The sequence below is a fragment of the Pollicipes pollicipes genome, unplaced genomic scaffold, assembly GCF_011947565.3.
Source record: "Pollicipes pollicipes isolate AB1234 unplaced genomic scaffold, Ppol_2.1 Scaffold_7261;HRSCAF=8764_pilon_pilon_pilon, whole genome shotgun sequence".
Classification (NCBI taxonomy): Eukaryota; Metazoa; Arthropoda; class Thecostraca; order Pollicipedomorpha; family Pollicipedidae; genus Pollicipes; species Pollicipes pollicipes.
In genome coordinates, this window is record NW_023597054.1 from 54,000,729 (window position 1) to 54,027,288 (window position 26,560).

The 26,560-nt window shown below is 55.6% G+C and overlaps 1 protein-coding gene across 2 annotated transcripts in view; it reads right to left on the minus strand.

Annotated features, from left to right (window-relative positions):
• Window positions 1–8,512: 8,512 nt before the first annotated feature.
• The window catches only part of fbl (pantothenate kinase 3 fbl), a 30,809-nt gene continuing 12,761 nt past the window's right edge, over window positions 8,513–26,560 (minus strand). For both annotated transcript variants that reach the window (XM_037235794.1, XM_037235795.1), the window contains 8 exons: window positions 24,283–24,461; window positions 22,828–23,001; window positions 22,295–22,462; window positions 20,228–20,304; window positions 15,917–16,093; window positions 15,343–15,478; window positions 9,962–10,075; window positions 8,513–9,224 (listed from right to left, as the gene is read on the minus strand). In XM_037235794.1, coding sequence (XP_037091689.1) covers window positions 9,168–9,224; window positions 9,962–10,075; window positions 15,343–15,478; window positions 15,917–16,093; window positions 20,228–20,304; window positions 22,295–22,462; window positions 22,828–23,001; window positions 24,283–24,461 — 1,082 coding nt within the window. In that variant the 3' untranslated portion in view covers window positions 8,513–9,167. The remainder of the gene's footprint in view (window positions 9,225–9,961; window positions 10,076–15,342; window positions 15,479–15,916; window positions 16,094–20,227; window positions 20,305–22,294; window positions 22,463–22,827; window positions 23,002–24,282; window positions 24,462–26,560) is intronic.

Consider the following 26,560-nt stretch of genomic DNA (forward strand, 5'->3'; position numbering starts at 1 on the left):
AGAGGCCGTCCACAGGCTCCACCTCAGTCTGCCTGAGTCGTGCCGTCACCTTTACGCTCGTTTGTGCAGTCTCTGTGTACACGCAAGAACAAAATTTTCCCCTCCTGATTTTTAGGCGAACATTCTGTGTCTCAGCCAATCACAATTTTCGTTAGAAACCGTCCGCAAAATCAAATATGGCTTCAATATAGGCAAAAAGGGGTGAGCGCATGTAGGTAATGAGACGTTGCACACGACTTGGAAGGGAAAGAAGAGCGGACAAATGGCAAAAGAAAGATGCTCCCAGAATCTGTAAGAAGCCCCTTTCTAGCAGGATGCATGCACCCAAAAATTATGTTTCGGTAGACTCAATCATCTGTTATGCCACTGAGTCTGCCAAAAATCGTGTTCGGCTTGTATCCGTAGGACATTGCGGTACGCAATGGTGAAGCATGTATCTGTGTCGCTCTTTGTTAAGAGTTTTCTGTTGATGTAATAAGCGCGTTGAGTTCTGGCTTGGACATGACCGAAATAACTTCGTGCAAGCCCCCTGATTGAAAATTTTTTGAAAAACTCGATCAGCCTGAAGTGTGCGCTTGTGTTGTGTGGTGCAGGCAAGAAGGGGGGGGGGGGGGTGGACGCAGGGGGCAAGAGTCCCCCTCTCCATACTTAGGTACCGAGCGCCGGGACCGACGATTAACGGCCGGATTTGAGGTTCCGAAGGGCCCAAATGGCTAAGCGGAGGTCGTCGGCTCATCAGGGCATCCAGCCGGATTGGGTGCCCTTTTTGAATTGGGGTCCTCTTGCACTGATTGGCTGGTATTTGGGTGCCCATACCTGCGGACCGGACCATCAAATACCAGTAAGAGGCTAAAGCCGCGCTGGAGTCTCTGTGTTGTCTTTTGGACCACCTGCGGCGACAACGCATCCTGCTACGTCAATGGGGGCTCCTGCGTCCATCTGGGGTCAGTTACCCGGGTCAGAGGGCGTCCCACACCAAGGGGGGGCACCAATGTGTGACGTATCTCTCTAAGGACCTCGAACGAGCAGAGCGTACCCCGTGCCGCCAGAATGGCAGCCGGTAGGCACCCCGCCAGGCACCGAATGGCCTGTAGGCTCTTAGCCGTGGGCGATTCTGCGCCCCCTCCATAGTCTTTCACCCGCAGGACATTTCACCCGGAGCGTTCAACGCAGCGGATCAACGTAAGATAAAAAATAAAAAACCAGCCTACGCTGGCCTGTGAAGGTCCATCATTTTTTAGGAAAGACTTGGGAAACAAACGACATAAAAAGTTTTGAGCCTGCGCGCTCACAATGTTAGGAGCGAGAAGGGCGATGGTGGTGGTTGCCGTTTCCGTAAAGCCGAACGGCATTGGCCGCTGCAGATAACACCAGACGGCGGGCGTCGCGCGCGCGGGAACGATCGTCGTACAATAGTGCTTCCGAAACTTTTCCAAAATTCTTTGGCATCATTCAAAGATGAGATCGGGGCGAATATTTTATCCCTATTATTCTGGCATTGTTCTCTGAACAGATTCATGGTTGCAGCAGCATCACAAATGGAGATGCTTTCTTTACTTTTCTAGTTTAATCGCCAGATTCTAGTATCAGTTCGTGGGGCCATAAATTGTATCCGCCCCTATCCTCGACCTAAAATCGCACAGGTGAAAGAAATACGAGGTTTGCCTTTAAACGCACGAATTTATGTTCTAAAGCGATGTAAGATACTAATTTCGGAGGCGTTATCATTTTCGCCCGCCCGATGCCCACCGCCTGGTGCTCACCTCGCCGACTCGACGCGGCCCACGGAGACTGCAACGCCAGGACGACGGGCTTGGTTTGAGACTCGCGATCGCGCTCGCTCAAAACTATGTTACGTAGTTTTTATCGCTAATCGATTCCGTCCGAAGGATGAAATTTTCAAGCGAACATAGGTTGTCCATGTAAAGGCAAATGGGTGGTCCCATTACGGTCTATAATCCACGTTCACCGGAGTCATTCTATCTCAGTAGAACTTGGAAAAAGTTCTGGCAGCACCTCAGAGTTCTATCGGTTTGAAATGAAAATCATCCAACAAACCATTGTAAAACTAATAGTGCCGGCGGATATTCCGTACAGTAATTCAACGCCTGCTTCCTTCGGTTTACTGACTTCAAAATGCAAACAAAATCACACCTTTCGGTATTTTCTAGCTTCTGTTCCAGGTAAAGACAGGCTTAAAAAGAAACATAGACAATCGTGGCCACTCGAAATCAAGTGGGTCATATCCGGTGATTTTAGGCGGAGGGGCCTTTCACCAACGGGGTTCCTCTGTCAATCATGTGTCGTCCCCGTGCACCCCTATCCCCTTCACCAAGGCTTTGGCTGCGCCCCTGCACGCGTCCCTGCGATACTAACATTAATCAGTGCCTGTATGCACTTCGCGGTGTATGTTCACGACTTTTGCTGGAAAGAGGCGATGCTGTGTCTTATTTCAACATGCAGGCTTTATGCCAGTTCACATGCAAGTTTGGTTCATAGGCCATTCTGCTGTAGTGATTTCTTTCGGACACCTAAAGATTTGGCGAGCCGAAAACCGATGCAAGCCGATATGGTTTTCGGTAGGTTTTGGTTTTAGAATCTATTTAGAGCAGCAAATTTGTAATATCATATCACCATCTATATTGGCGTTGGAACACAATTTGCACTCGCAGAAACTGCATAGGTTAGTTTTGATATAACGACTTCTTAGCCTACAGGACCCCTGGCTACCAGTCCGGCACCTTACCATTGGACATGGCACATATAGATACAGATACTGTGTAAGGACATTGTGCATAAACAGCGGCATTGCAGCGCAGATTGACCATCGGAAGACAAAAATAGCACCATCAGGTCTAACATTTTGATACGATCGCATCCGTATGCAGTTATTCGGCGCTCTGAGTTCAGTTTTGATATGCCAAGCTCGGTTCGAATAGTGTGTATTGGGATTTGTAGTCGTAAGGATGCGGATGTAAGGGTGCTGTTAGCGACCTGCATGCGTCACAAAACCGGGACATTTACACAATACATATATGTACAGAAATATGATGTGTATACACGAATGCGATATGCCATTGGAACGCTCGTGATTTGGGAATGCACATTTTGGTTTGTGATTTTCAACAACAAAAATGTGCTGACCTCGCAGCCTAAGGTCTCGTGACGTGCCTTAGCTTGGCCATAGTCAAGTAGGGTCAAAACATGACCGCAGTCACTTAGGAAAGGTCAAAATATGTTTATACAATTGTTTTCAGCTATCCAACGATTATTTGTGAAAAAATGAGATACTCAACTTCGCAAATAACGTCTAAAAATGCTTACGTATACACATGAGCATTCACTCATGGTAAACGTTTCTCGCTCTGCTAAATCTTCGATGAGACAATGAGGGTCCTTTTAGACCGACACACTGTGAATTGCACACTGTTCATGCGCAGACCTGACATACAGGCGGATAGTGAGCGATGCATTTGTGTCCACAGCCCGCTGTCCCTGTTCACCGTCCCGGCGGTGCGGTGCCTCCCACCTCGGCGCCCTCTTCCCTCCCCTTCCCGTCCCCACTCAGCTGACCCGGCCGGACGTGATCCCGCCATTCATCGGGGCTCACTCTCGGCCGGCCGGCCACGGCCACTCGTTAGTCGCGAGGGGTCGGTACGATTGGCACCGGTCCCAACAGGACCGCCGCCGCGCCGGCCAAGCCGGTCGCCGGCGCACCGTAATTGAACGGCAATGACTCTCGTCGAGTGGCTAATTTATGATCAACGGACCGCCGTCGGTCGAGACCAGGCTGGAAATTGGAGATTGGAGACCCGGCTTGGCGATGATGCGGCCGCTGGGACTCGCCTCGGCGCAGAAGAGGTCTTGCGTTTGTCCGGCCAGCTCAAGATTGAGTTCGGTTACAGCGGGGTCATGAGCGGGAAGACTCAACCCCGGCGAGCTATGCGCGGTGTTTCGCGTCCTGATGACCTCCAGGCTCTGGCCCAAGCACTAGGACATTGAATAGTGTCTTGTTCAAATACCACGGCATCGGTTACTTGGCATGCATTTCCAGCTAAACGTTGAGCGAAAATTGCTGCTCTGAGAAGACGCACTTGCACGACATGCTTGCATGAGCGCGGTGCACAGCCGACCAACGACTTCATTCCGTTCCGTTGTTCGACTGAGTTTTATTTCGGGTACGTTATATGTGGGCAGTAGTGGGGCCGCAAGGGGAAAACTCCTTGCACGGGCCTCATTTTGGCATTCGACAAGAAAAACATTGCGAGAAACACCTGCTGCTTTAAATGTTCCAAACGCCTGACAAGTCTCTCCCATGGCGGCAGCGATCAATAAGTGGCCATCCATGCATCACGTTACGCACGGGGGGGGGGGGGGCCGAGTTGCTCGAGCGTAACCGAAGCGCGACATAGGGAAGGAGAGGGAGGCTGGACAGTGTAGAGTTGCGCTCGGTTGTGGTAGCCAGCCATGTTAAATAATTTTGAAATAATTTACAGCCTTAAACCATGATGCTGTTGGTTTCATTTCATAACAAGTCCCACGCCCGTTTTTACGTTTTGCACGCCTAGCTCACTTAGGAGCCCGGTGGGCGTGACTTTTTTGGAAGTTACGCTTAACGCAGCGTGATTAGAGGACGGGAGGGAGGGGCGTAACCAGCGTTTAACCAGAGAGTAAGGGGGGAAATGGCCAAAGAGTATGACGTAATGTGTGGACGAGCTCTAAGGTAAATTTCGAGCATTCATTGACGGCTTTCACATATCTGAGTGTGTTCCGGATTCTCTTGAAAGTTGTTGACGGCTGCATATGAAGAATGTGTTTTCTGCACCGATGTCTGCCTTATCACACACCACGTGATCTCTCTCGGTGATGCAAGTACTGCACGATTCCTACCACCCAAACAATGCTCATCAAGTTCTGCTACAACGCCACATGTATTATCGGTCTACGAAAATCTCTTGCCCGGCGCGATCGCACCCACACGGCATTCAAACGGCACAAGTACATAACAAACGCTTGAAACACCACGACTTTCCGAAAACAAAACGCAGGCACTTACATGATTGCCCTCCCAATACGTTACACCGTACAGACCCCACAAAAGTCATCCGGCGAATAGACGCGCACCTCGGCTGACCGGGAAACGGCAGCGACCGAGAAAGGTGCATTTCTACGAACAAATCCGATAGCGGGACGAAATCAAAACAAATCGTGCGGCGCTCGCTCATGTCGTCGCAGAGGAGGGCTTGCTCTCGACCCACCCGGACACATGGCTGCAGGCGGCTCTCCAGCCAGGTCACCGCGGACACACGCCAGAGACCGCACCGCTACTCCTGAAGGCGACCTCCGCAGCGGACATCGGCGCAACAAACAGTGACTATTATGACAGATGGACCTACACGTCATCGCCCAGGGAGACCCTCCGCCCGCCTGGACGAACAAACGGCAGCGCCCAGGGGGCCCACGTCATCCGTATCTCGCCATTGGAGCACGGTTCGGGCGCGATTACAGGAAAACCGAATTACCGAAGGTGGCGCGGCGGAGCGGGGCCGCTACCACTCTCCATCTCTCAAGCTCGAGGCACGGTCCCACCGGCGAATCCGCACGAAATAGCGCGGGAAGCATTACAAGAATGGATGTCTGCCGCGCATTTCATGCAAATCATGTGACAAGCTTTTAAAAGCGCGCCCTAGGCTCGCTACTCTGCGGGGCCTAACTACATTCAGTGACTTAACGTCGGCAACAAAAAGCTTGAGCAAGCGCCGGTCGCGACCACGTGAGGTTCTCATCCATTAACAAGGAATCAGAGAAACGCTGGATCCACTTTAGGAATAACAATATTAGGCTTCCCATGCCTGAACTCATGCCTAACAAAATCTTTGACCGCGGTCTTATCTCAAACGAGAGTAACCGCGGGTTCAACCAGGACGGAAATTTGGAGATGCCGGGATCCTTGAAGACAAGCAGCGCACAATGCTTGTGCGGATGAACACAAAGGACAGGTTGACTCATTCGATCCTTCTTGCAACAAATTAATGAACTGAATTAAATCAACTACTGCAGTCAACTTCTGTCAAGTTAAGCCGGTCCCTCCAATATAAATTGCATAATCTGTTATCCCTAAATGTTTCGGAGAGCCATAAAACCTGTCATTCGGGGACGTGTACTGGACGGTTAATACGATCTTGAGAAAAGTCACGAAAACCATTCGGTAACAGGGTCTGTGGTTTGACGAATAAAGTTGGTCATGCATCACAATTTTATTGGTTGGAATGTCTAGCCATGTATTGCACGCTTAGAGCTGCAGCCTTTGCACACATATGACGAAAGGATTTGATATTGAGCATAATTGACTATACAGAGCTCCTCAAACTGCCCATACTATGACGGCTCGGAGCATCTACGCCGCCTGTCTTTGGCGAGGAAGAAACTTCAACAGACCTTTCTAAACTGCATTAGAATGAGTCAAAACCTGCTCTTAAGACACATTTTTCTAAGACATAACTTGAATAATAAAAACAGCTCGTATAGGGCATACCCACAAAAAGCGTTTTTTACACGCAGAAGTGAGTGCATGTGGTTCCGCTTCTCCAACCGGTCACACTACGGTCTGTCTTTCATGCACCTGTTAGAATGTTAGTGCTTATCGTTCAATAAATAGCGTAATGCCAACGATCGGATATTGTGCAGGCATTTTGGTCCGGGAACTACAACATGGGAACAGGTCACTCCATCAACGAACATGATCTCTGTGCACCCTGTAAACTGAAACATTCGTGTCAGGCTGGAGTAAGACCATGCTATCACAGCGCCTGCACCATGACCACCTGCACATCCTGTGGCGTTATCGGTTCCCTGTGATCACATGCATGATCTTATCGCTCTATTGCTGCGAAACGTCGACTTGGACACCGGCTTCATTCTCATTTACAACAGTTCAACTGCGTTGGTCTACTCACTAATACTGAAGACGCCGGCGCCAGCAAGCTGTGGCGGCGCGGCCGACGACCCGCCTTAAGCCGGGCCCCGTGCGGTCCTGCGCGAGCGACCCGACCGCCCGGAGGGCCGTCACCCGGGCCGCCGCCCCAGTGACGGGGCGGCGCGGCCCCGGGGATCACCGCCCGGCGAGACGCGAGGACGGCGTCCGGCACGCGCACGACCGGCTGGCCAGCGGCGGGGCCGACCAGGCCCCAGTCCCAAGGCCGGGAGAGCGAGACGGAAAGTCAGGAACGGGCCCGGCGAAAGACATGGCTAGGCACACTGGGAGGTCGACCGGCAAATGAAGGGCGGGGACAAATAGACTACGTCAGCAGCAGGCAAGAGTCCCAGACAGGAGCGCGAGGCAAAACAGCAGCACCCGGCGGCGGCCCAGGGGTGTGTGCGACATGACGTTCCGGCAGCGTCGGACCGGCGCGGACCGGTGAGACCGTGCGAGTGTGGCGTGACCCGGTTCACGACAGGACCGGGTCTCCCACACGGCCACCTGACCGTCGAGGGCAGACCCCGTTAGGCAGAATCTGCCAGCGCCGCCGAACCGGGCCGAGTCGAGCTCGGGCTCGGCCGCGCCCGTTCAGCGGGTGCGACGGACTGGCGACGCCTCTCGCGGCGCCAGTCTCGCGAGCCCTGCGGCCTCGAACAGTGGGCCACACGCACCAGCAGGTCAGTAGCCCGGCTATCGCGCTGGAGCCTGAAGTTCTGCTGGAGAAATACTCCACCAAACCACTCGGTGGCTTCAGCCGTCGACTGTTTGTACAGTAAATGGAGCGGACGTGACATTCTGTCTCCAGACCAGGCCGGCGTCTTCCAAGGCAGAGCGGTGGCTCCCTACAAGCTTATTTTGATTCACTGGCCCTCGCCGTGGCCGAGCCTCCAGTCAGCAGGCGGACGCTTCCGCACGACTGGAATGTCATACCGACAGAGGGTTCCTGGGACACGAAGACCTACAACATGTCAGGAAGCAGGAGTATTTTCGAACCGATTTGTTTACCGCGCAGCTCCACGCGGCCAACGAGACCCGGCCTTTTCCGAATTTAGGAGACAACTCCGCCCGCCCAGTTATCGCGCCCTTGGGTGAGCCTGAGCCCATGTATCAGCCCCGTCCGGTAACCTGACACAGTCACGCCCGCCTGTGCAGGTCTCCAGCCAGCGGCTTGCAGGGGCCGCCCGCTGTCAAGCCCACGGGATACCGGACGGCCCCAGAACCGAGCGGTACCACCGGGAGCAGCGCCAGTATGCGCCTGCGTGATGAACGCCGACACATCGATGAGCCCCTGAGACGAACCTTGGACCGCACTCACGATCCACAACGGACGGGGATCTACAAAAGGACCGCGGCGGTCGGGGCATGACAAACGCGCGGCACACGTCGAGGGCTGGGAAGACGACACGGTCACATGCACTAGCTGGGTAACAACAGCGAGCCGCAGTACGGTTATGAACACGCGCCGACACGTTCACACACGCATTCCGTCGGGCGCACAGGCGCCGCACGTGAGCGGCACTGACGAGAGCCCCCCCCCCCCCCGGTGACCAGCAGCGGGGGCGACTGGATGGAAGGGTTTGGCGGTCCGGTGCCGCCCTGTGCGTCGACAGCGGCTCACACGCGTAGGTCACGGTTTCCGACTGGCGAGTCGGTGCTGAGTCAGTCCACGCGTCCGCCGAAGCACGCCCTGACGCCGACGGCCGCGGTGAAGTGCGACCTCGCCGTCCGCCCCGGTGGTCCCTGCTCCTGGACAGCAGCCTGCGCGGCGCCGCTGGATCCCCGGAGGCGTTGCTGCCCCCGTTACCGCGCTGCAGGGCGGCCGCCAGCTTCGGAGCGTTCCTCGGGGACACCATGTCCGCTCAGGTCGACGGCGAGTCGCCAGGGCCCGGGGGAGCCGGCCGCGACGCCGCGTCACGGGCCGCGGCACAGCATCGGTGCGGCTCCCACCGACCGACCGGCGCCAGACGCTGAGGCCGAGCCGGGTCCGTCGGACTCCGCGGCCCTGACGAAGCCGACGGGTGCCGTAGCGTCCGACTACCGCCGACCTTTGGCTCTGGCCGAAATGGGGCCATCATTCTCTGCACAAATTGGCGACTGCCACTGACAGGAGGCGAACGGGCGGGCGGCGACGGCGCGGCGGCGCGGCGGGCGGCGGTGGTCGCGCTCCCGCCTGAACGAGCCGGCCGGATCACTCCTGGCGGGTTTTCATGAGCTCCAGCAGACAGCCGACGGCGCCGAAATAGCCCTGCAATGTGCGGCCGGCCCCTGGTGACCGGCGCCGGCCGACTGCCGGGCCACGGCGGAACGCGCCGCCCGGGCTCAAATTAACGAGCCACTATATAACGCGCCCGGATGGAGGCGTCCGGCGGAGCTCCGCGTGCGGCAGACATCTGCGAGGCGCCCAATGCACGGCTTTGTTGCCGAAGTGGCAGTTGAAGGCGGATTGGGTAATTAGACGAGGGTCTTATTGTTCATGACTGGGAAGGCGACGTGTGAACAGACAAGTAGCCATAACAGCACGCGTTACATGAGTTGCAAGTGTCAAGGGACAAATTTAAATAATCTTAACATGTCCTGGATGGTTATCATGCACACACGGCTCGGCGATGAACACAAGCATTCCAGACGGCGCACAATGGTTCCTGAAAGTTCCTGTGACGCCACATGCTTTGAAAGACAGGAAGTTTATTCAAAGACCGCCCAACGCTGGAATTTTGTCAACCATCGAGCCGTCCTTACGGCGCGTCAAAATGACAACATTCCAAGGAGACATCTAATCGCTTTCATCAAACGAACTCGGTGATATGACGCAAACTTGGGACAGCAGTTGTGATGGGCGGCACCAGAGCTCTCCAAATGACTGACTCAGTCTGGTGGCGGCCCCAATCCATAAGATATCATTTCAAAGAGCAGCCAATTAGCCAATGGCCTCGCCGAAAGCTAGCAATCATACTAGGGATGCGCAGTATTAGACCATCGTACCTCGTGCTCCAGGAAGAGGGCTTTCATCTGGCCGGATGACCAGAAGTCCATAGCGAACGAGAGGAGTTTCATCGATATTTCATTGACACGGAGGAAGTTTCCCATGAAGATGACCTGAAAGAGATCAGCCCGTTTCAAAATCAGGTTTAAGCAGTGCTAGATGCCGGTGCTGCCTTGCGGAGAAAACTACTTCTAGCACTGTACACATACATTATGCTGATGTTTGTTATCTTAATGTCACCTTATATTATCTTACCATGATCTCTAATAATGACATTATTTTATCGCCATGTCCCTTTTTACCACGAACAGTGCGGTGTCCATGCGCGGCGCGGGACCCGCAAGGCAGTAGCAGATGTGGCGGTTGCCAGCTGTGCTTAAGTATGTTATGTAGGTGACGACAAAAACCAAGCTGATGAATTCAGACACCTTCGGAAAACAACAACAGAAGCTTTAATCAATGCGTTGGAAACATCCTTTATGAATGTTACAGGCGGAGATCTCCCGATACAGCACGCGAGAACCCATTTATAAACATTTATCTTGGAAAGTGGCTGGCTATGAACCAGCCATGCGAGTCAACATTCCAGCAAACTTCTTAAAAAGAAAGCGGCGTACGCCAACGCGCACCCTTGTACTGAGCGCCAGCGACTGCTGAGGCCATATTAGCGCTCAAGGGCCATTGTCCAACCGGAGTACCATCCTCCCCGCCGCCCCCCCCCCCCCCCCACCCCACCCCCCACCCCGTGGGAGACGATCACGCTAACCATCCGGCCATTACGCGCTATCTCGGCCGGCTCACATTAAAGGAAACGGAGGGCAGAAAGCTCGGCAATTTTAATCGAGGACAACGGAGTGTTTGCAATAATCTGTGACTTTTGCGATGGTCACCAATGTAAAGCAGAAAACGCAACTATCTCGGGCGGGTGTTGACGGCAATAAAGCGGGCTAAGCATCTCTACGGCTTTGATGGGCCAATCTCTTTCGGTTTAGGTCAGCGTCTTGTGTTCGAAATCGGCTTCGGAAAACGGCGACACAGGTCGTTCTTCGGTCCACTACTGGTAAACCCAGGAGCGGCGCAGCCAGGTGGGAAGCAGGGAGGGTAGGGGCTAGCAGAGGGAATAGTAATAGTAGAAAAGCGCTAAAGCTGGCCCTTGCCCCCTGGCGCCTGGCAGGAAGCCATAAGTGTGCTTCCTTTCCGCAGTCAAATTTTTGGAGGCCCTTTTTTCCCAAGCTAAAGACATTGCAGCTACCCGTAGAGTACCAAAATTTAGATCCAGGAGGCCGCCATAACTGAGCTAGATAGTAATACATCGCACTCAGGAGGCCCTTTGCACGTCAAGAGCCCGTTTTCTGGATCATGGGGTCACCTTAGTGAACGATGTAGGCGATACCCTGGATGAGGAGGCACAATGTTGCGTTAAGGAGGCCCCCTTGCTGGCTAGGGAGGCCTCGTTACAAATTTCTGAAACATGAGGCCCCTGTCATGCATCAGATCACCACAGTTCCGGATCAGGTCGTTACGGTTTGCGACTACGAGGCCCTTGGACTAGATTAGGAGGCCCCTTCCTTAGTCACAAACATTCTGTTCTGAATGAGTAGGCCCCTTTATGCCTCGGAAGGCCCCTTTATAGAACAGGAGGCTCTGTTTTAGGTTGGCGGTGCCCTTTCATGGATAATTCGAAGGCCCATCCTTATCTTTTAAATGCCCATATTTATTTACTTGGACATGACACCTTAGCAGTTTGGTAAGGGGGCGCTTGCCATCGGTGCCCTTCACCCCCCCCCCCCCTTGAATGCGACACTGCGCAGGAGATCCCCCTGTGAGGAAGCCCCATTTGGCCGGTAGCTCCCTAGAAAGTGCCCTCTCCTGCCCTCCCCAAACTCAAAATCCGTGACGCCGCCGCTGGGTGGGCCTATGGGTCGCACAATTTTCGTATTCGCTAGCGAGTTGTAGCCAGTTTGTCCATTCCCTCGTGTCCGATGGCATAACGCGCAGCCGGCAGCAGCCTTTCCGGCCCAATCGATCCACGCAGTCGGCCATGGTGGATGCTGTCGAACAGCCCCGGCAGCAACCGTCACAACCGACACAGGCGTTTTACAGCCGCCGATACGTCCAGAGCGTTTGAAAGCGTTTGACAGCGTCCAGCATGGTCAGATTATGGGAAGCTCTGCTCGCACGGGATGGACGACAACTGGTTTACGAAGTAGCTTGATGATCATTGACAAATGGTTGGTGGCACATTTAAACTGTCCAAAACATTAACGGCATTGTCCGAGGGTTCATTTCGGGTGCTTTTCTCTTTTGATTTTTACTAATAACTTGACATCGTCTCTCAAAATAAAACCAGGATGACATTTATGCAAACGAAGCGCAATGCCTTCACTGTGACGATCCTAGTAGCGTGGGACACCTTCAGGACAGCAGTGGGTCCAGCCTAACCGAGGCTCCAGTGGGTCCAGCCTGACCGAGGCTCCAGTGGGCCAGCCTGACCGAGGTTCCAGTGGGTCCAGCCTGACCGAGGCTCCAGTGGGTAAAGCCTGAACGAGGCTCCAGTGGGTCCAGCCTGACCGAGGCTCCAGTGGGTCCAGCCTGAGCGAGGCTCCAGTGGGTCCAGCCTGACCGAGGCTCCAGTGGGCCAGCCTGACCGAGGCTCCAGTGGGTCCAGCCTGAGCGAGGCTCCAGCGGGTCCAGCCTGAGCGAGGCTCCAGCGGGTCCAGCCTGACCGAGGCTCCAGCGGGTCCAGCCTGAGCGAGGCCCCAGTGGGTCCAGCCTGACCGAGGCTCCAGTGGGTCCAGCCTGACCGAGGCTCCAGTGGGCCAGCCTGACCGAGGCTCCAGTGGGCCAGCCTGACCGAGGTTCCAGTGGGTCCAGCCTGACCGAGGCTCCAGTGGGTCCAGCCTGAGCGAGGCTCCAGTGGGTCCAGCCTGAGCGAGGCTCCAGCGGGTCCAGCCTGAGCGAGGCTCCAGCGGGTCCAGCCTGACCGAGGCTCCAGTGGGTCCAGCCTGACCGAGGCTCCAGTGGGTCCAGCCTGACCGAGGCTCAGCCGTGGTTTATTCAAAATGCTTATAATATAAATATCACAAAAATGACATTATCTTAGTCGTACCGCGATAGAGGACCTTCGCCTCACATGGCGCAGCTCGTCCAGATGACGCGACATTTCATCCCTCGCCCATTGCTAAAATTCTCGGCGTAGTTGTGGGCAAATATTCAAAGTTTGAGAGCTCATATTTCAACCCTGGTGTGGCACATTTCAGCAACTTTGGTGGGCTCGTCCAAATTAGCACCCAGCTAGCCGTGGTACGTGTGTAACTATTGACGGACGGGGAGAACTTATCTTCCAATTTTCCCAAAACGGGATTTTGTCTCCTCCTATCTTGTCCATACAATGTACGTTTTTCACGTCTTTCAATAAGACAGCATTTTGAGATGAGGTTGTCCCGCAGCTTCCAGTTTGACTCCACCAATCGTGATTTGTCTCGCCACCCCGAGACGTGGTTATACTCCTGGCGCTCAGGGGTGGTGAAAACATGTTTGATAGACGCTCTCGTACCATCTTACATTTCCCGTACTATCTCACATTGTACACTGCGAAACAGCTTTAGGTGTTTGAAATGCGACCCAGCATACGCGCGTTGGGAAGATAATCAGCCGACTGATGACTGACTCAGTTGTAAAATGTCGTCGACGACATGACCACATCACGTCTGTCCTGGAGTGGCCAACGAAGGGGCCCAAAGGTAGAGCAGCTCCTCCAGCTGAACGGTATAGATATAAACGCAGCGCCACCTTTTACACAGCGTACACGCGTATGTCGGCTTCAGACGCCGCATCGGACGCAGTGCTGACGTGCCGTCCGGGGGTACCGGACATCGAGCGCTCGACTCCTCAGCGCATCCCGCGCGCGAGCTGATCACGGCCGGCGTTCCTTTTGTTTCCGCGCGATCGCCGAATGGACCAGTGCTCCAGAAAACGTCAGAGGCGCCGCAGCCAGCGCATTGCGCCGCGTGCGAAAGCGTATCTAGAACGGCCAAAAACACTTCGCGATTCAGTTCAGACTTGTAAGCTCTGCGGATGGTAACTGACAGTGTAAATGGTTTTCACCTTTCATTGAAGCATACGCGACTTTTGCCATGAAAAGCCGCATATTGTGGATGACAGTTGGTGATAGCTGGCATGTACCTCTGCGCCGTGCAATGCAACCCACATCATCTGTTCTGCCTGCCGAGATTTGCTATAAATCCTCAATAACGCTTAAAAACAAACCGGTCCGTGGCTTGCGAGTGAAAGCGCGTGGCCGTCCGCGCGTGACCGTCTGTACACATCGGCTCACACCGCCGCCTCAGAGATGGTCCGTTTTCTCCTCTGTCGGGATACGTTAATCGCAGGACCCGACTCATTCCGTGTTTTTCAGCGTATTTTGCCTTTCGGAAATGTTACGTTTCCCGTGTTTACTGGATGAGATGGCGAAATGGTGGCGATATTGTTAAGTTGCAGAAATACGCTGTCTGTTCAAACATCTTGTGTTTAAGTATTTTGACAATATCACTGCCGAACTTCTGAAAAGTTCTGCTGCTTGTTGCCGAAAAAGCCCGCCAGAAGCGTCACTGTACGGGACCGGACGGATCGGGCAGCTGCAACTACTAAATTGTAGGTTAGTTGCCGTTAACGTTCCTCGCTCTACAGCGCCGCCCGCCGCTAATACCATTGGCCCCGTTCCAATATTCCTGCAGCAATCACAATAAAAGGAATGGAAACTAGCTTCTCCTGAGAGAAGCATTCCCACCACATTCCAATGTTAATACAGTGGTGGTTTTGTATCTCAGTGCGTTGGCACCGGACCTCGTTACGCCCAACGCATTTTGAGACATGAAGCACGCCATGCGGAATGTGACCTTACTGTAATGGTTTCCGCCGTTTGTTTGAGTGACACTGCGATGAGAGGTCACGCTCAACATTTCTAATAAAGCAAACATCCATGATGAGGCCATTTCACGTCATCACTGAAGCGACCCTCTACTTGGGTCATGTGCTACAGGCCGGTGTGTCGTGCCGATGCCGCGACTCCAACCTTCCCCGCGGCTCACCAGAGCCGTCCCTCGCGTCGGCTCGCTGCCCCCCCCCCCCCCTTCCTCCTCCCCTCCCGGTGGATGGGCCAGTGTGCCGTGCCCGTGCGGTGGCTCCGCCCTTTCCCGCAGTTCATCTGCACCGTCCCTCGCGTCGGCTCGTTGCCCTCCTCCCGGTGGGCAGGCCAGTGTGCCATGCCGGTGCGGTGGTTCCGCCCTTCCCCGCGGCTCACCAGCGCAGCCCCCGTGTCAGCTCACTGCACCCCTCCCGGTGAACAGGCCGGCACGCCTCAGTGCCCGCCGCCGCTCACCCGTTCGATGCGCTCGTTGAGAGCGCACATGCGCGCGATCGAGCCGATGTTGTTGGTGATGGTGGCGAGGGTGGCGCGCGCCAGGTCACACTTGTTCACCGCCTTCCGTCGCTGCAGCACGTGCATGTGGCCGAAGCTGGCGGCGTGGCAGCCGGTCAGCGGCTGCCCGGGGCGCAGCGGGGTGGGAGGGGGCAGGCGAAAGTTACAAATTACAAGTTACCGGTGGTTACAAATCGACTACAGAGCCAACGGAACTGCGTAAGCTTTTAACGCAACAGCAGAAAACGACCAACTCTTCACACCACCTTTCTAGAGCACGCTAAAAAAAGCAGAAATGTATCCGGGACGTTTCCATGTGCGCAACGCGCCCCAATGGCGCATGAAGACTTACGCAGCACCGGCCAGTATGCGACTGTTTATATCTATTAGCTCCACCACGGAAGCGTTCGAGGACCGCTGACACGTTGTGCTGCATCATCAATAGCCCAGTGTCAATATACCGGCCACATCCTCCAAACTAGAAGTACAGTGGCCGTATGCAAAGCGGCTCGGTCGATGAGAGCCCGCCTGTCACCTGGACGCCACGGTGTCCCCACTGAGGGCGAAGCGTTCGTAGTCGCCGCCGTAGATATCCTTGACCAGCTTGTCCACCCGGAAGCTGTCGCCGCGGGCGGCCAGCTCGATGGCCTCCTCGAACGTGCTGCAGCCGGTCAGCAGGCAGCACAGCCCGAGGAAGGTCCCGCCGCCCAGGCTGGCGACACGCGGGGCCGCAGGTTGGTGCACGGACAGACCCGCCGCCCCGCAAACGGCCGGCGGCGGCAGGCCGCTCAGCCGTCGCGCTCCTTCAGGGACAGCCGCGCGCCGGCGCCGACAGGCCGCTCAGCCGTCGCGCTCCTTCAGGGACAGCCGCGCGCAGGCGGCGGCAGGCCGCTCAGCCGTCGCACTCCTTCAGGGACAGCCGCGCGCCGGCGGCGGCAGGCCGCTCAGCCGTCGCGCTCCTTCAGGGACATCCGCGCGCCGGCGGCGACAGGCCGCTCAGCCGTCGCGCTCTTTCAGGGACAGCCGCGCGCCGCAGGATGCCAGCGGTGGTGATGGGCTGCGTGTGACGGGCTCTGTGGTCCCCCTTAATGGTGAGCTCTTAACGTCATAAAGTGGTGTCAAGTGCTAAGCGCCAGCGTAATCCACTTCCGAGGCCGCGATAAACCGGGCACGTCAAGACCCCAGAGAGTAGGGCCGAAAACTTTGTGCAGCACTTCTGTGAATGACGGCTGGGGTCTTCTAGCCCGATTTCATTCGCGATAAAGGAGTAGATGATGGACACCGGTCACTTATAATGTTCATGGTTAGCTCCTTCATAAAAATGTATGTGTGTGGGTGTGTGTGTGTGTGTGAAGTCGTGGAGCGGGTTTTCCTCGAAGCATGTTTCATTGAAGATGACAGCGTTATCTGACATCGATCTTCTTTTTAGATAAAGACCCCAATGTCAATGACCACGCATGTTTCGTACATTGTTGAGATGTGCAGTTGCGCATATGCTGTATGATGTATGATGTTGTTGACAAGACCGATGAAACGCTACAAAATTATATAGGCACCTTTCATCACAGTTTTTCCGATGATGGGAAGAGGTTAATTCCAGAATTAAATCTTCATCTAAAGGGGACGTCAATGTCAGATAATCTTTCATTTTCAATAAGACGAATATATATATATATATATATATATATATATATATATATAGTCAATAACCTTAAGTGTGTTGGTTAGGTTACCGGCGATATCTATCCCACATGCTACGAACACTATGAACTCGTTAACATCACACACAGGAGTTGATTGATAAACAAATGCATGTGTAGCAGTCCATTTCCTCCCAGGATTTTGCGGTATAAAAGAAGCGCGGTTTTCCGTTGCTAACGAACGTGACGTGCAGACACTAAAACACCAGGCATGCGTCATCATTCATCAAACGCAAGGCAGCACAAATGTACGGAACAAAAACTGCTTTGCTTGAATCAAATTAGGTGAGATTTGGTCGGAGCCCATTCATCCCGTTGAGGCCATTTGGATCAATGGTATTAACCGGCCGCCGCCCGGGATATTTCGCGAACCGTGATCCCCTGGTGGGAGTGAAGGGAACTACATGTACCACCTGTGATGGTGGTGGTCCAGGGTGGGGGTCCGGGGTACGGGGTGGTACGGGGACGTCTGCAGTGATCTGTGGTGACTCAGGTTGGTCCAGGTTGATCCACGGTGGTACGGGGTGGTCTTTGGTGGTCCGGGGTGATCTGTAGTGGTCTGTGGTGGTCCACGGCAGTCAGGGTTGGTCAGCGGTGGTCCGCGTTGGTCCGCGGCGGTCCGGGTTGGTCTGCGGCGGTCCGTGTTAGTCAGCGGTGGTCCGGGTTGGTCCGCGGCGGTCCGGGTTGGACCGCGGTGGTCTGTGTTAGTCAGCGGTGGTCCGCGGCGGTCCGGGTTGGCCTGCGGTGGTCCGTGTTAGTCAGCGGTGGTCCGGGTTGGTCCGCGGCGGTCCGCGTTGGTCCACGGCAGTCCGGGTTGGTCCGCGGTGGTCCGTGCTAGTCAGCGGTGGTCCGGGTTGGTCCGCGGTGGCCCGGGTTGGTCCGCGGCGGTCCGGGTTGGTCTGCGGTGGTCCGTGTTAGTCAGCGGTGGTCCGGGTTGGTCCACGGTGGCCCGGGTTGGTCCGCGATGGTCCGGAATTGTCTGTAATGGCCAGGCGGTGGTTCGGCGCCGGCCGCGCGGCCGACGCACCCGCCAGGTGGCTGCGGCCCAGATGGCGCTCGGCGCACCCACCCCGGCAGCGCCAGTCCACACTGCCAGTGCGCGTGACAGCCGCCGGGCGGCTGGACAGGGGTGCGGCGGCGGCCCACTCGCGGGACGCCCCACCGGCGGCCCGGTACGTATCGTAAGCGCCACACGCGCCGCCGAGCCACCGGCACCGCTCTGGCGACCGAGCCGGTCACGGCCGGACGCGCGGACGCGGGGCTCTGGCCGACGCCAGACTCGGGGCTGGTCACCAGGTCGGCGGGTTCAGCTGGACAGCTGGGCCACCGCCGGCCGTGCGTCACAGCCGCGGCCGGCCGGCCAGGCCAGTGGCCAGTGGGACGCAGAGAGCGTGTCCACGCGGGCGGCGGAGGCGGTGTTTACACGGCGTCCTACTCGCCGCGCCCACCGAGTCAGGCGGCACACGGACCACAGCCTGGCCACACAGACAGGGACAGGAACGGGAACAAGGCCGGGGACAGGGTCTGAGGTGGGGACATGTCCCCATCTCAGATTTATTCAGCATCATATTTATTCAGGATTCAGCAGTGGCGTGGGCACGGATTCAGCAGTGGCGGGGGCACGGATTCAGCAGTGACGTGGGAGAGGATTCAGCCGTGGCGTGGGAGAGGATCAGCAGTGACGTGGCACGGATTCAGCAGTGGCGTGGGAGAGGATTTCAGCCGTGACGTGGGCACGGATTCAGCAGTGACGTGGGCACGGATTCAGCAGTGACGTGGGAGAGGATTCAGCAGTGGGGGGAGAGGATTCAGCAAGTGACGTGGGCACGGATTCAGCAGTGACGTGGGAGAGGATTCAGCAGTGACGTGGGCACGGATTCAGCAGTGACGTGGGAGAGGATTCAGCAGTGACGTGGGAGAGGATTCAGCAGTGACGTGGGAGAGGATTCAGCAGTGACGTGGGAGAGGATTCAGCAGTGACGTGGGAGAGGATTCAGCAGTGGCGTGGGAGAGGATTCAGCAGTGACGTGGGCACGGATTCAGCAGTGACGTGGGCACGGATTCAGCAGTGACGTGGGAGAGGATTCAGCAGTGGCGTGGGAGAGGATTCAGCAGTGACGTGGGCACGGATTCAGCAGTGACGTGGGAGAGGATTCAGCAGTGACGTGGGAGAGGATTCAGCAGTGACGTGGGAGAGGATTCAGCAGTGACGTGGGCACGGATTCAGCAGTGGCGTGGGAGAGGATTCAGCAGTGACGTGGCACGGATTCAGCAGTGACGTGGGAGAGGATTCAGCAGTGACGTGGGCACGGATTCAGCAGTGACGTGGGAGAGGATTCAGCAGTGGCGTGGGCACGGATTCAGCAGTGACGTGGGAGAGGATTCAGCAGTGGCGTGGGCACGGATTCAGCAGTGGCGTGGGAGAGGATTCAGCAGTGACGTGGGCACGGATTCAGCAGTGGCGTGGGAGAGGATTCAGCAGTGACGTGGGCACGGATTCAGCAGTGACGTGGGCACGGATTCAGCAGTGGCGTGGGCACGGATTCAGCAGTGACGTGGGAGAGGATTCAGCAGTGACGTGGGAGAGGATTCAGCAGTGACGTGGGAGAGGATTCAGCAGTGACGTGGGCACGGATTCAACAGTCACCTGTGAGCTTGGGTCGGAGAGATAGCCGAGTCATTCCACCACCATAGGACAGGAACCTGTGGATTCAAGATGGCACCGTGACATAGGGGAGGTGCGTATGTCACGTCCCTGCTCAGTACTCCCCCTTAGCATAAAATCGCTCCCTCTAGCGGGGTTTGGACGACCGCTTCGGCGCCACCTTTTAAGTGATCCACGGTGACCATCTCCATTGCTCTGGGCGTGTGCTATATCTCCACCGCGGGCCCGCACGCGGAAGTGTGTGCATTGATACGCGTTTCGATCCACAGCCCTTTGATATTGGTTTTGGCGCTACGGCGACGCACGTCATATTCGTGTTTGTTTTTTTACAGTGGAATGCTCCCATACACGTATATGAGTATGGCTATGCCGCGCATGAAGAGATGATATTCCACAAGCTCTACACAGAAATTGAATAGATATACTTTAATTGAAAACGTTATAGAACCTAACCTTGCAAAGCAGGTGACCACATATTTACCTTGTTCCTGAGACACGTTTGTACTCATCTGGTCCGTACACAGCCAGTATACTGACGCCAGAGCCAATGTTCACCACCTGAAACGAAAAACAGCGTGTTACCACCACGCCAACGTACGGAAATTCGCCCTAAGCGAAACATTCCGTGTCGCCGCCGTGGGTGACCCGGCCGGCGACCACGTGACACCGCTCGGCGCGCAGGCCCGCCACACAGACAGCAAACTGGTTCCACCAACGACACCAGCGCGACCGGTCCCAACATAATCGCCCAATCGAACTCGATCCGACGTCCGATGTCTCGGGCAGAAGCGGTTCCCCATGCCGGAAAAAAACGTCCGACAAAAACACGGTCCGGTTTTGTGTCGGCTGGGGCAGCATCCCAACTGGGCGGAGCAGAGGCCGCGCCCGGAGTGCCGGTCCGCAGCCGGCCGGCCGCGGACCGGGACGAGTCCGGACGGGATGCACGTGACCGGACGTCGCGGCAGGTCAGCGGGGAGCGACGCACTGACGCCGGACTGAGGCCGATTCGGCACTGGCTGGTGGACACGCGGACGTGGCAGCCTACCCCGTCCGCCTCAGAGCAGGCGTTTGCTCGGGGCCAGTGATAGGCGCAATGTCCAAGGCACAGACAGGGCCGACAGCCGAGCACCCGCACAGGAGCAGGCTTCCAACAACAGATTTGGCGGCATCTACGCAAGCACAGGGGACCGAAAGGCACGTGGAAAGGCGAAACGGTGTATGCAGCAGCCTCATGAGATAATTAAATGAATTAAATGAATCCAACAGGTTAAGCGTTAAAAAACAAATACATAATCGGGCTACTCAGCAGACCGAAATTAAGTACACCGACCAAGCACACTGCACAGCACGAGATTGTGCTGCCGCTGTCCCACACTGGTGAGAGGAGCGCGTCAGTTCAACATCAATGACGTCATCTGTGGTGACCACTGGTGACCAACGCGCGGCGTGTTCGGGAGCAGGTGGACCGATGGTGGCCGGGTATGACGAGTGGCGTAGATATGATAAGAATACAAATGTAAAACTAAGATGTGTAAGCATAAAGCACGGGCTTTGTGATCAGGTCATCACGTGCTTAGTTTGTCCGTGCAACTGTTGCTGGTCCTGCTGTTTGGCCTGAGGTCACCTGCGTGCCACATGGCGTTAAGTGGAGGGCCCCGCATTCTAAATACGGCGCAACGACAGTGGGATATGCAAGAATGATTCCGCGCGACCCTCGCTGACAGCTAGCTGATGGCACAGCATGGTTTTGGTTACTGTTTTTTCACTCTTTCAGGAACGATGCACGCTACCTGGTGATATGGTGTTGGGTATGGCGTCACGGCTTACGCGCAAAACCATGCGACCAACGCCACGAAGCAACAACAACAACAACAACAAAAACACAAGGACGAAGACGGTACACAAAAGGGCAGCGAAAGAGACGCAGATGGTGGCAGACATTGCAACCCTGGGACACACAGCGGCAGACACCTTAACCCTAAGACAGATAGTGGGAGACAGCGCAACCCTGAGACAGACAACAGCAGACACAAGCCATGGACAGACAGTGAAAGACACCGCAACTCAACGACAGACAGCAGCAGATACCGCATCCCAGGACAGACAGGGGGCCTATACCACAACCCCAGGACAGACAGGGGCCGATACCGCAACCCCAGGACAGGCAGGGGCCGATACCGCAACCCCAGGACAGACAGGGGCCGATACCGCAACCCCAGGACAGACAGGGGCCGATACCGCAACCCCAGGACAGACAGGGGCCGATACCGAAACCCCAGGACAGGCAGGGGCCTATACCACAACCCCAGGACAGGCAGGGGCCGATACCGCAACCCCAGGACAGACAGACAGCAGACAGCACCAGGACAGTACTCGTTGAACATAGCTAGAGCCGAACAGTCACCGCTAGTTGGGCCGCGACCAGGCGGCGACACAGACCGGGGACGGGCGCCAGCGCCGGCCCCGGCCGGCCGAGACGTCCGTCAGATGTGTAAACACGGACCAACCCCATGGTCTCCGCGACCCGGCGTCGGCCCGCCACACGCACCAGGTACGGGTACGGCTGGCTGAAGTCGAACGGGACCTTGCGGCAGCGCGCCTCATCGCACGAGTTCTCCCAGTAGTAGAGCTCGTGGCTGTTGTTGTTCTCAATGTAGTGCAGGCCGTTGAGGAGGGAGTCGAGCTCGTCGAATTTGTGCAACTGCATGTTCACCTCCTGTAATCAGCCACGTGGTTGACAAGTGCCGTGATATTTTTAGCATGTTTCAGTGATGATCGGCCAGCGATTTATTTACGCAATGTGCATGCTATGAACACGGGTCTCAGGAGCCAAAGTTCAATGTGTTCGGCACTGCCCCCCCCCCCCTCCCCCTCGACAGTCTGGCGGCGTCCGTACAGATCGTGTGAATACTGGTGATACAGGCAAATATATCTGGGATTTGCTTATGAACGTTTCGAAAGTATCATCGATGACTAATACGCCACTCTCCAGCCTATACATTCACAGCGTCAGCGCAGGACAGATTTGCTCTAGATGTGCCGCCATGGTGCCTGGCCGACATATGCCTGGCGAGTCGGCACCTTGTCGAAGTCCTTCTCGAACTTGTAGGCGCCCCCGCCGGTGGCGCAGACGGTGGAGGCCAGCGTCGCCATGCCCTTGGACTTGGCCAGCTCTAGAAAGTTGCCCATCTCGCTGGTCGGGAAGCGGATGAAGTGCAGGGTGCCCTGACGCCCGCAGATGTACACGTTGTTCATCTGCGGCCCGCAGGTCGGTGTCAGACAGGGGCGACAGCTGCAGAGCCGCTCCGGACCGCGTGCGAACGCGGTGCGCGGAGACGGGGATAGGACACAGAACGGTGAGATGTTGTGACAAAGCCGTCACGCCCCACTCGCTGGATTAACAGGGTGGATGCGATAAGCCATACGAGGGCAACAAATCGCAGTTGACTAAGGCTCATATAGAACAAATTATTTTTCAACACTGCTCAATACAGATGTCTTCGGTTCGTGAGCAAATGGTTTAAAGGAAAGTAAATATACAAATAATGCAAGGGTCAGAGTGTTTGGTGTTTCTATGCACACGCACTGCACGCGTGGAAACGTGCCAAATTAAATAGTAACGCGGAAGCAGCTTTCTGTTTTGTTCTTCCCCTCTCCCTCTTGTCCTCTACCACGTGCATGTAGAAGCACGAGTCCTCTCATCGGTGGACTAAAACTCGGTGTTGTCTAACGTAAACGTCAGCTAACCGGGAATCACAAGCCATCAGTGTTGATATAATCTTGACACAAATGTTAGTCGCCGGTTGACAACGGCGCAGTTCGCTTCACACCTTGCCGGAAATGCAGCCAGCGGGTGGAGGCAGTCCAGCACAGCGCGACGGACGCCATCACACCCCGCGCTCCTCTGCGATAGGTCATGGACCCGACACGCGTCAGAGGAAAGGCAAGGGCGCCCGACTGGGCCCGTCGCGACGTCTTGCGAGCCACAGCCGACTTTGGTGGGCTGGTCACAGCCGACCTCTGAGCTCCAGATGTGGCGCGGTGGTGTTGACCGCGGTGTAGTCTCCGCCAGACTCATCAGCTACCGGACGAAGCCAGCGTGCGGTGTTCCAAGAGCGGCCCCAGACGCGTGCACTACAGGCCGCGGACCCCAAAGTTCCGACCGCGACGTCACGGGTCCGGCGGCGGCTGCTGGAGGCGCCGACCAGCCGCGGCGTGTGTGTGAGCGGGGGGGGGGGGGGGGGCGTCGCTGCGGCGGTCCGACCGACCAGACCGGCTGCGCCGGCTGCGGCCGACGGCGCCGGAAGCCCACCCCCGACAGCGGCCGGCAGTCTGGCCCGCCCAGCCGTGCGCAAGTCTCGCGTGACTCCGACGCGGCCGGTCATGGTGTGGCGCGTACTGCGAGTGGACCGCGCTGCTACCGACACGCCACTGGGTTCCGGGCGCCTGACTCGATTGTTCCAGGCGACGTCACGGAACGACACAGCGCCGGCATGCTGCGAAACAGCGCTGGCCGCCGCGGTCACGCCCACCTACCTGGAGGTGCGAGTCGCGGTGGCCGGTCGAGCCGTAGGCCGAGTTGCTGGTGAGGTAGCGGCGGATGTTCTTGAGCGTCTCCACTTCCTCGGCCTCCTCGTCGGGCGACGTGTCGGTCGGCTCGAAGTACACGATCTTGGTGAGCGTGCCGCCGATGTCCATCCCGAACCAGGGCATGGCTGCGGGCCGACACGGCAGAACTCAACACCGATGTCCATCCCGAACCAGGGCATGGCTGCGGGCCGACACGGCAGAACTCAACACCGATGTCCATCCCGAACCAGGGCATGGCTGCGGGCCGACACGGCAGAACTCAACACCGATGTCCATCCCGAACCAGGGCATGGCTGCGGGCCGACACGGCAGAACTCAACACCGATGTCCATCCCGAACTAGGGCATGGCTGCGGGCCGACACGGCAGAACTCAACGACGGTTACATGGCGAACCGGAGGCCGCGGAGCAGAAGCGTTACAGAAAATGGGAGGACCAACCTCTGTCTCAAGTCGGTTCCTTGCAGGCGGCATCATGTGGTTAACGTTACATGCTCACGAAGAGTGCGTGTGGTGTGGTTTGGGGCGTCGCCTCCCAGTGGTTTGCACTAGTACGTACCTGATGAGTGTTCTGTTTGGTTTCGGTACTCGAAAATTTGTGTAGGTATATTTGAACATCATATGTTGTTCCTATTCGGAATAATCGCATACCGTGCCAACCATGTGCTGATATAAATATTCCCCAGTTGAGACAAAACGTTGCGTGACTTTTCAACTGCTTTGTGGATTTGCAAGGCATCGGAACAACGAGAAAGCCAATTGTCGAAGGCCGTTTCCGGAAATAACTCATTTATTTGCAACGTGTATAAATATCGCAACTTAAAGGACCCTTCTCAACACAAATCAATCGTTAGTGGATAGGTTTGTGGCGATTGTGACGTCTTCCCTTAATCTCACGAAGCATCCTGCATCGCAAAGCTTTCGATTTCAGCGCTTTTCCCGTGCGCGACTTTTTTAGGCATGAACCTCACGTTTGGTGTCTGGCATATCAGCGGTGTAACACTGCATGTGTAAGAAATAGTTCGCTCTCACTCTCGCTCTCGGCACTGCACTGCATCCGTCATTCGCCGACATTTCGACATTCGTCGGAAGGCAAATTCGGCTACGGTCTTCCTTCTATGTGGTAAGATCCTTGCCAACAGTTTGAGATTTAGCAGGAGGCAGCACTGTTCTTCAACTTTTGGACATCGTGAACGCTGGATGCTATGAATTTCTGATGTTGCGATGTTTCATGCTGCGACCTTGGAAGTTGGAATTCTCCTCTGTCCAGGGGCAATGGACGATTTTCGAAGGTTATGAATGCTGGTTGCTGCCATTTTGGACCTTTTGACTACTGGACGTTATGAACTGCGAATGTTTGTTTAAATTCACCTCCGGTCGATCTTGTCCCTAAACCATAGCGACGTCGAAGCTACTCATTCATCGGGGCTAAGATGTTGAGTGCTTGTAAATACCTCTTATATTTGCAATACATGTATGTCATACCTATTTGATCATTTCTAATACTTTCAAATGCTTAAATATGCGCATGATTTGTAGCACGTAGACAATGCAATATTTTCGAGCAATCGAAAATCTATTTCGATATTTAAAAGCTGGTAGAGTTCGCTATTGGGTCAAACACCCTAATGCATCGAATGTGAAGTTTTGGTTCCTATGCTCACGGACAGCTTTAAGAAAAACTGAAAGATGTACAGATGTCCTCCTGGTAATATCAACTGCCATATCAAGATTACTGACGAGGGCTATTTTTACGAGCTCAAACACCCCTCTAAATCAACTCCGCGGATTGCTATAGGGTGTGAACTCATCGTATCGGAGAATGGCTTTGCTTCTGCTTGTAAAATAGCGCATCAGGGGAAAAGCTTATGCCGCCGAGAAACAAATAAATCACGGTCATTGTCTGGCATGACGGATCCATTGGACCTGGCGCCAAGGACTTGACAAAGACTCTCAGTCCTTGGTGCCGACACCATGAAGTCGCGCACGCACTATCGTCAGATCAGCGTTTCCAAATGTTTGTGTTGGACGAGGTGTCGCACTGCCATTACTAGCGACATCTGAACAGGATCAGCCGGGTGCCTGCCGTTGGTTTAGTTACGTTTCGGGAGCTGATAAGGTAGCCCAGAATCTGGAAGAACGATCTGAATCTACTACGTCGTGTGTTCCAACAAGGACGATGGAAATCATTCATTTGGCGAACAAGTTGGGGGGGGGGGGGGGAGT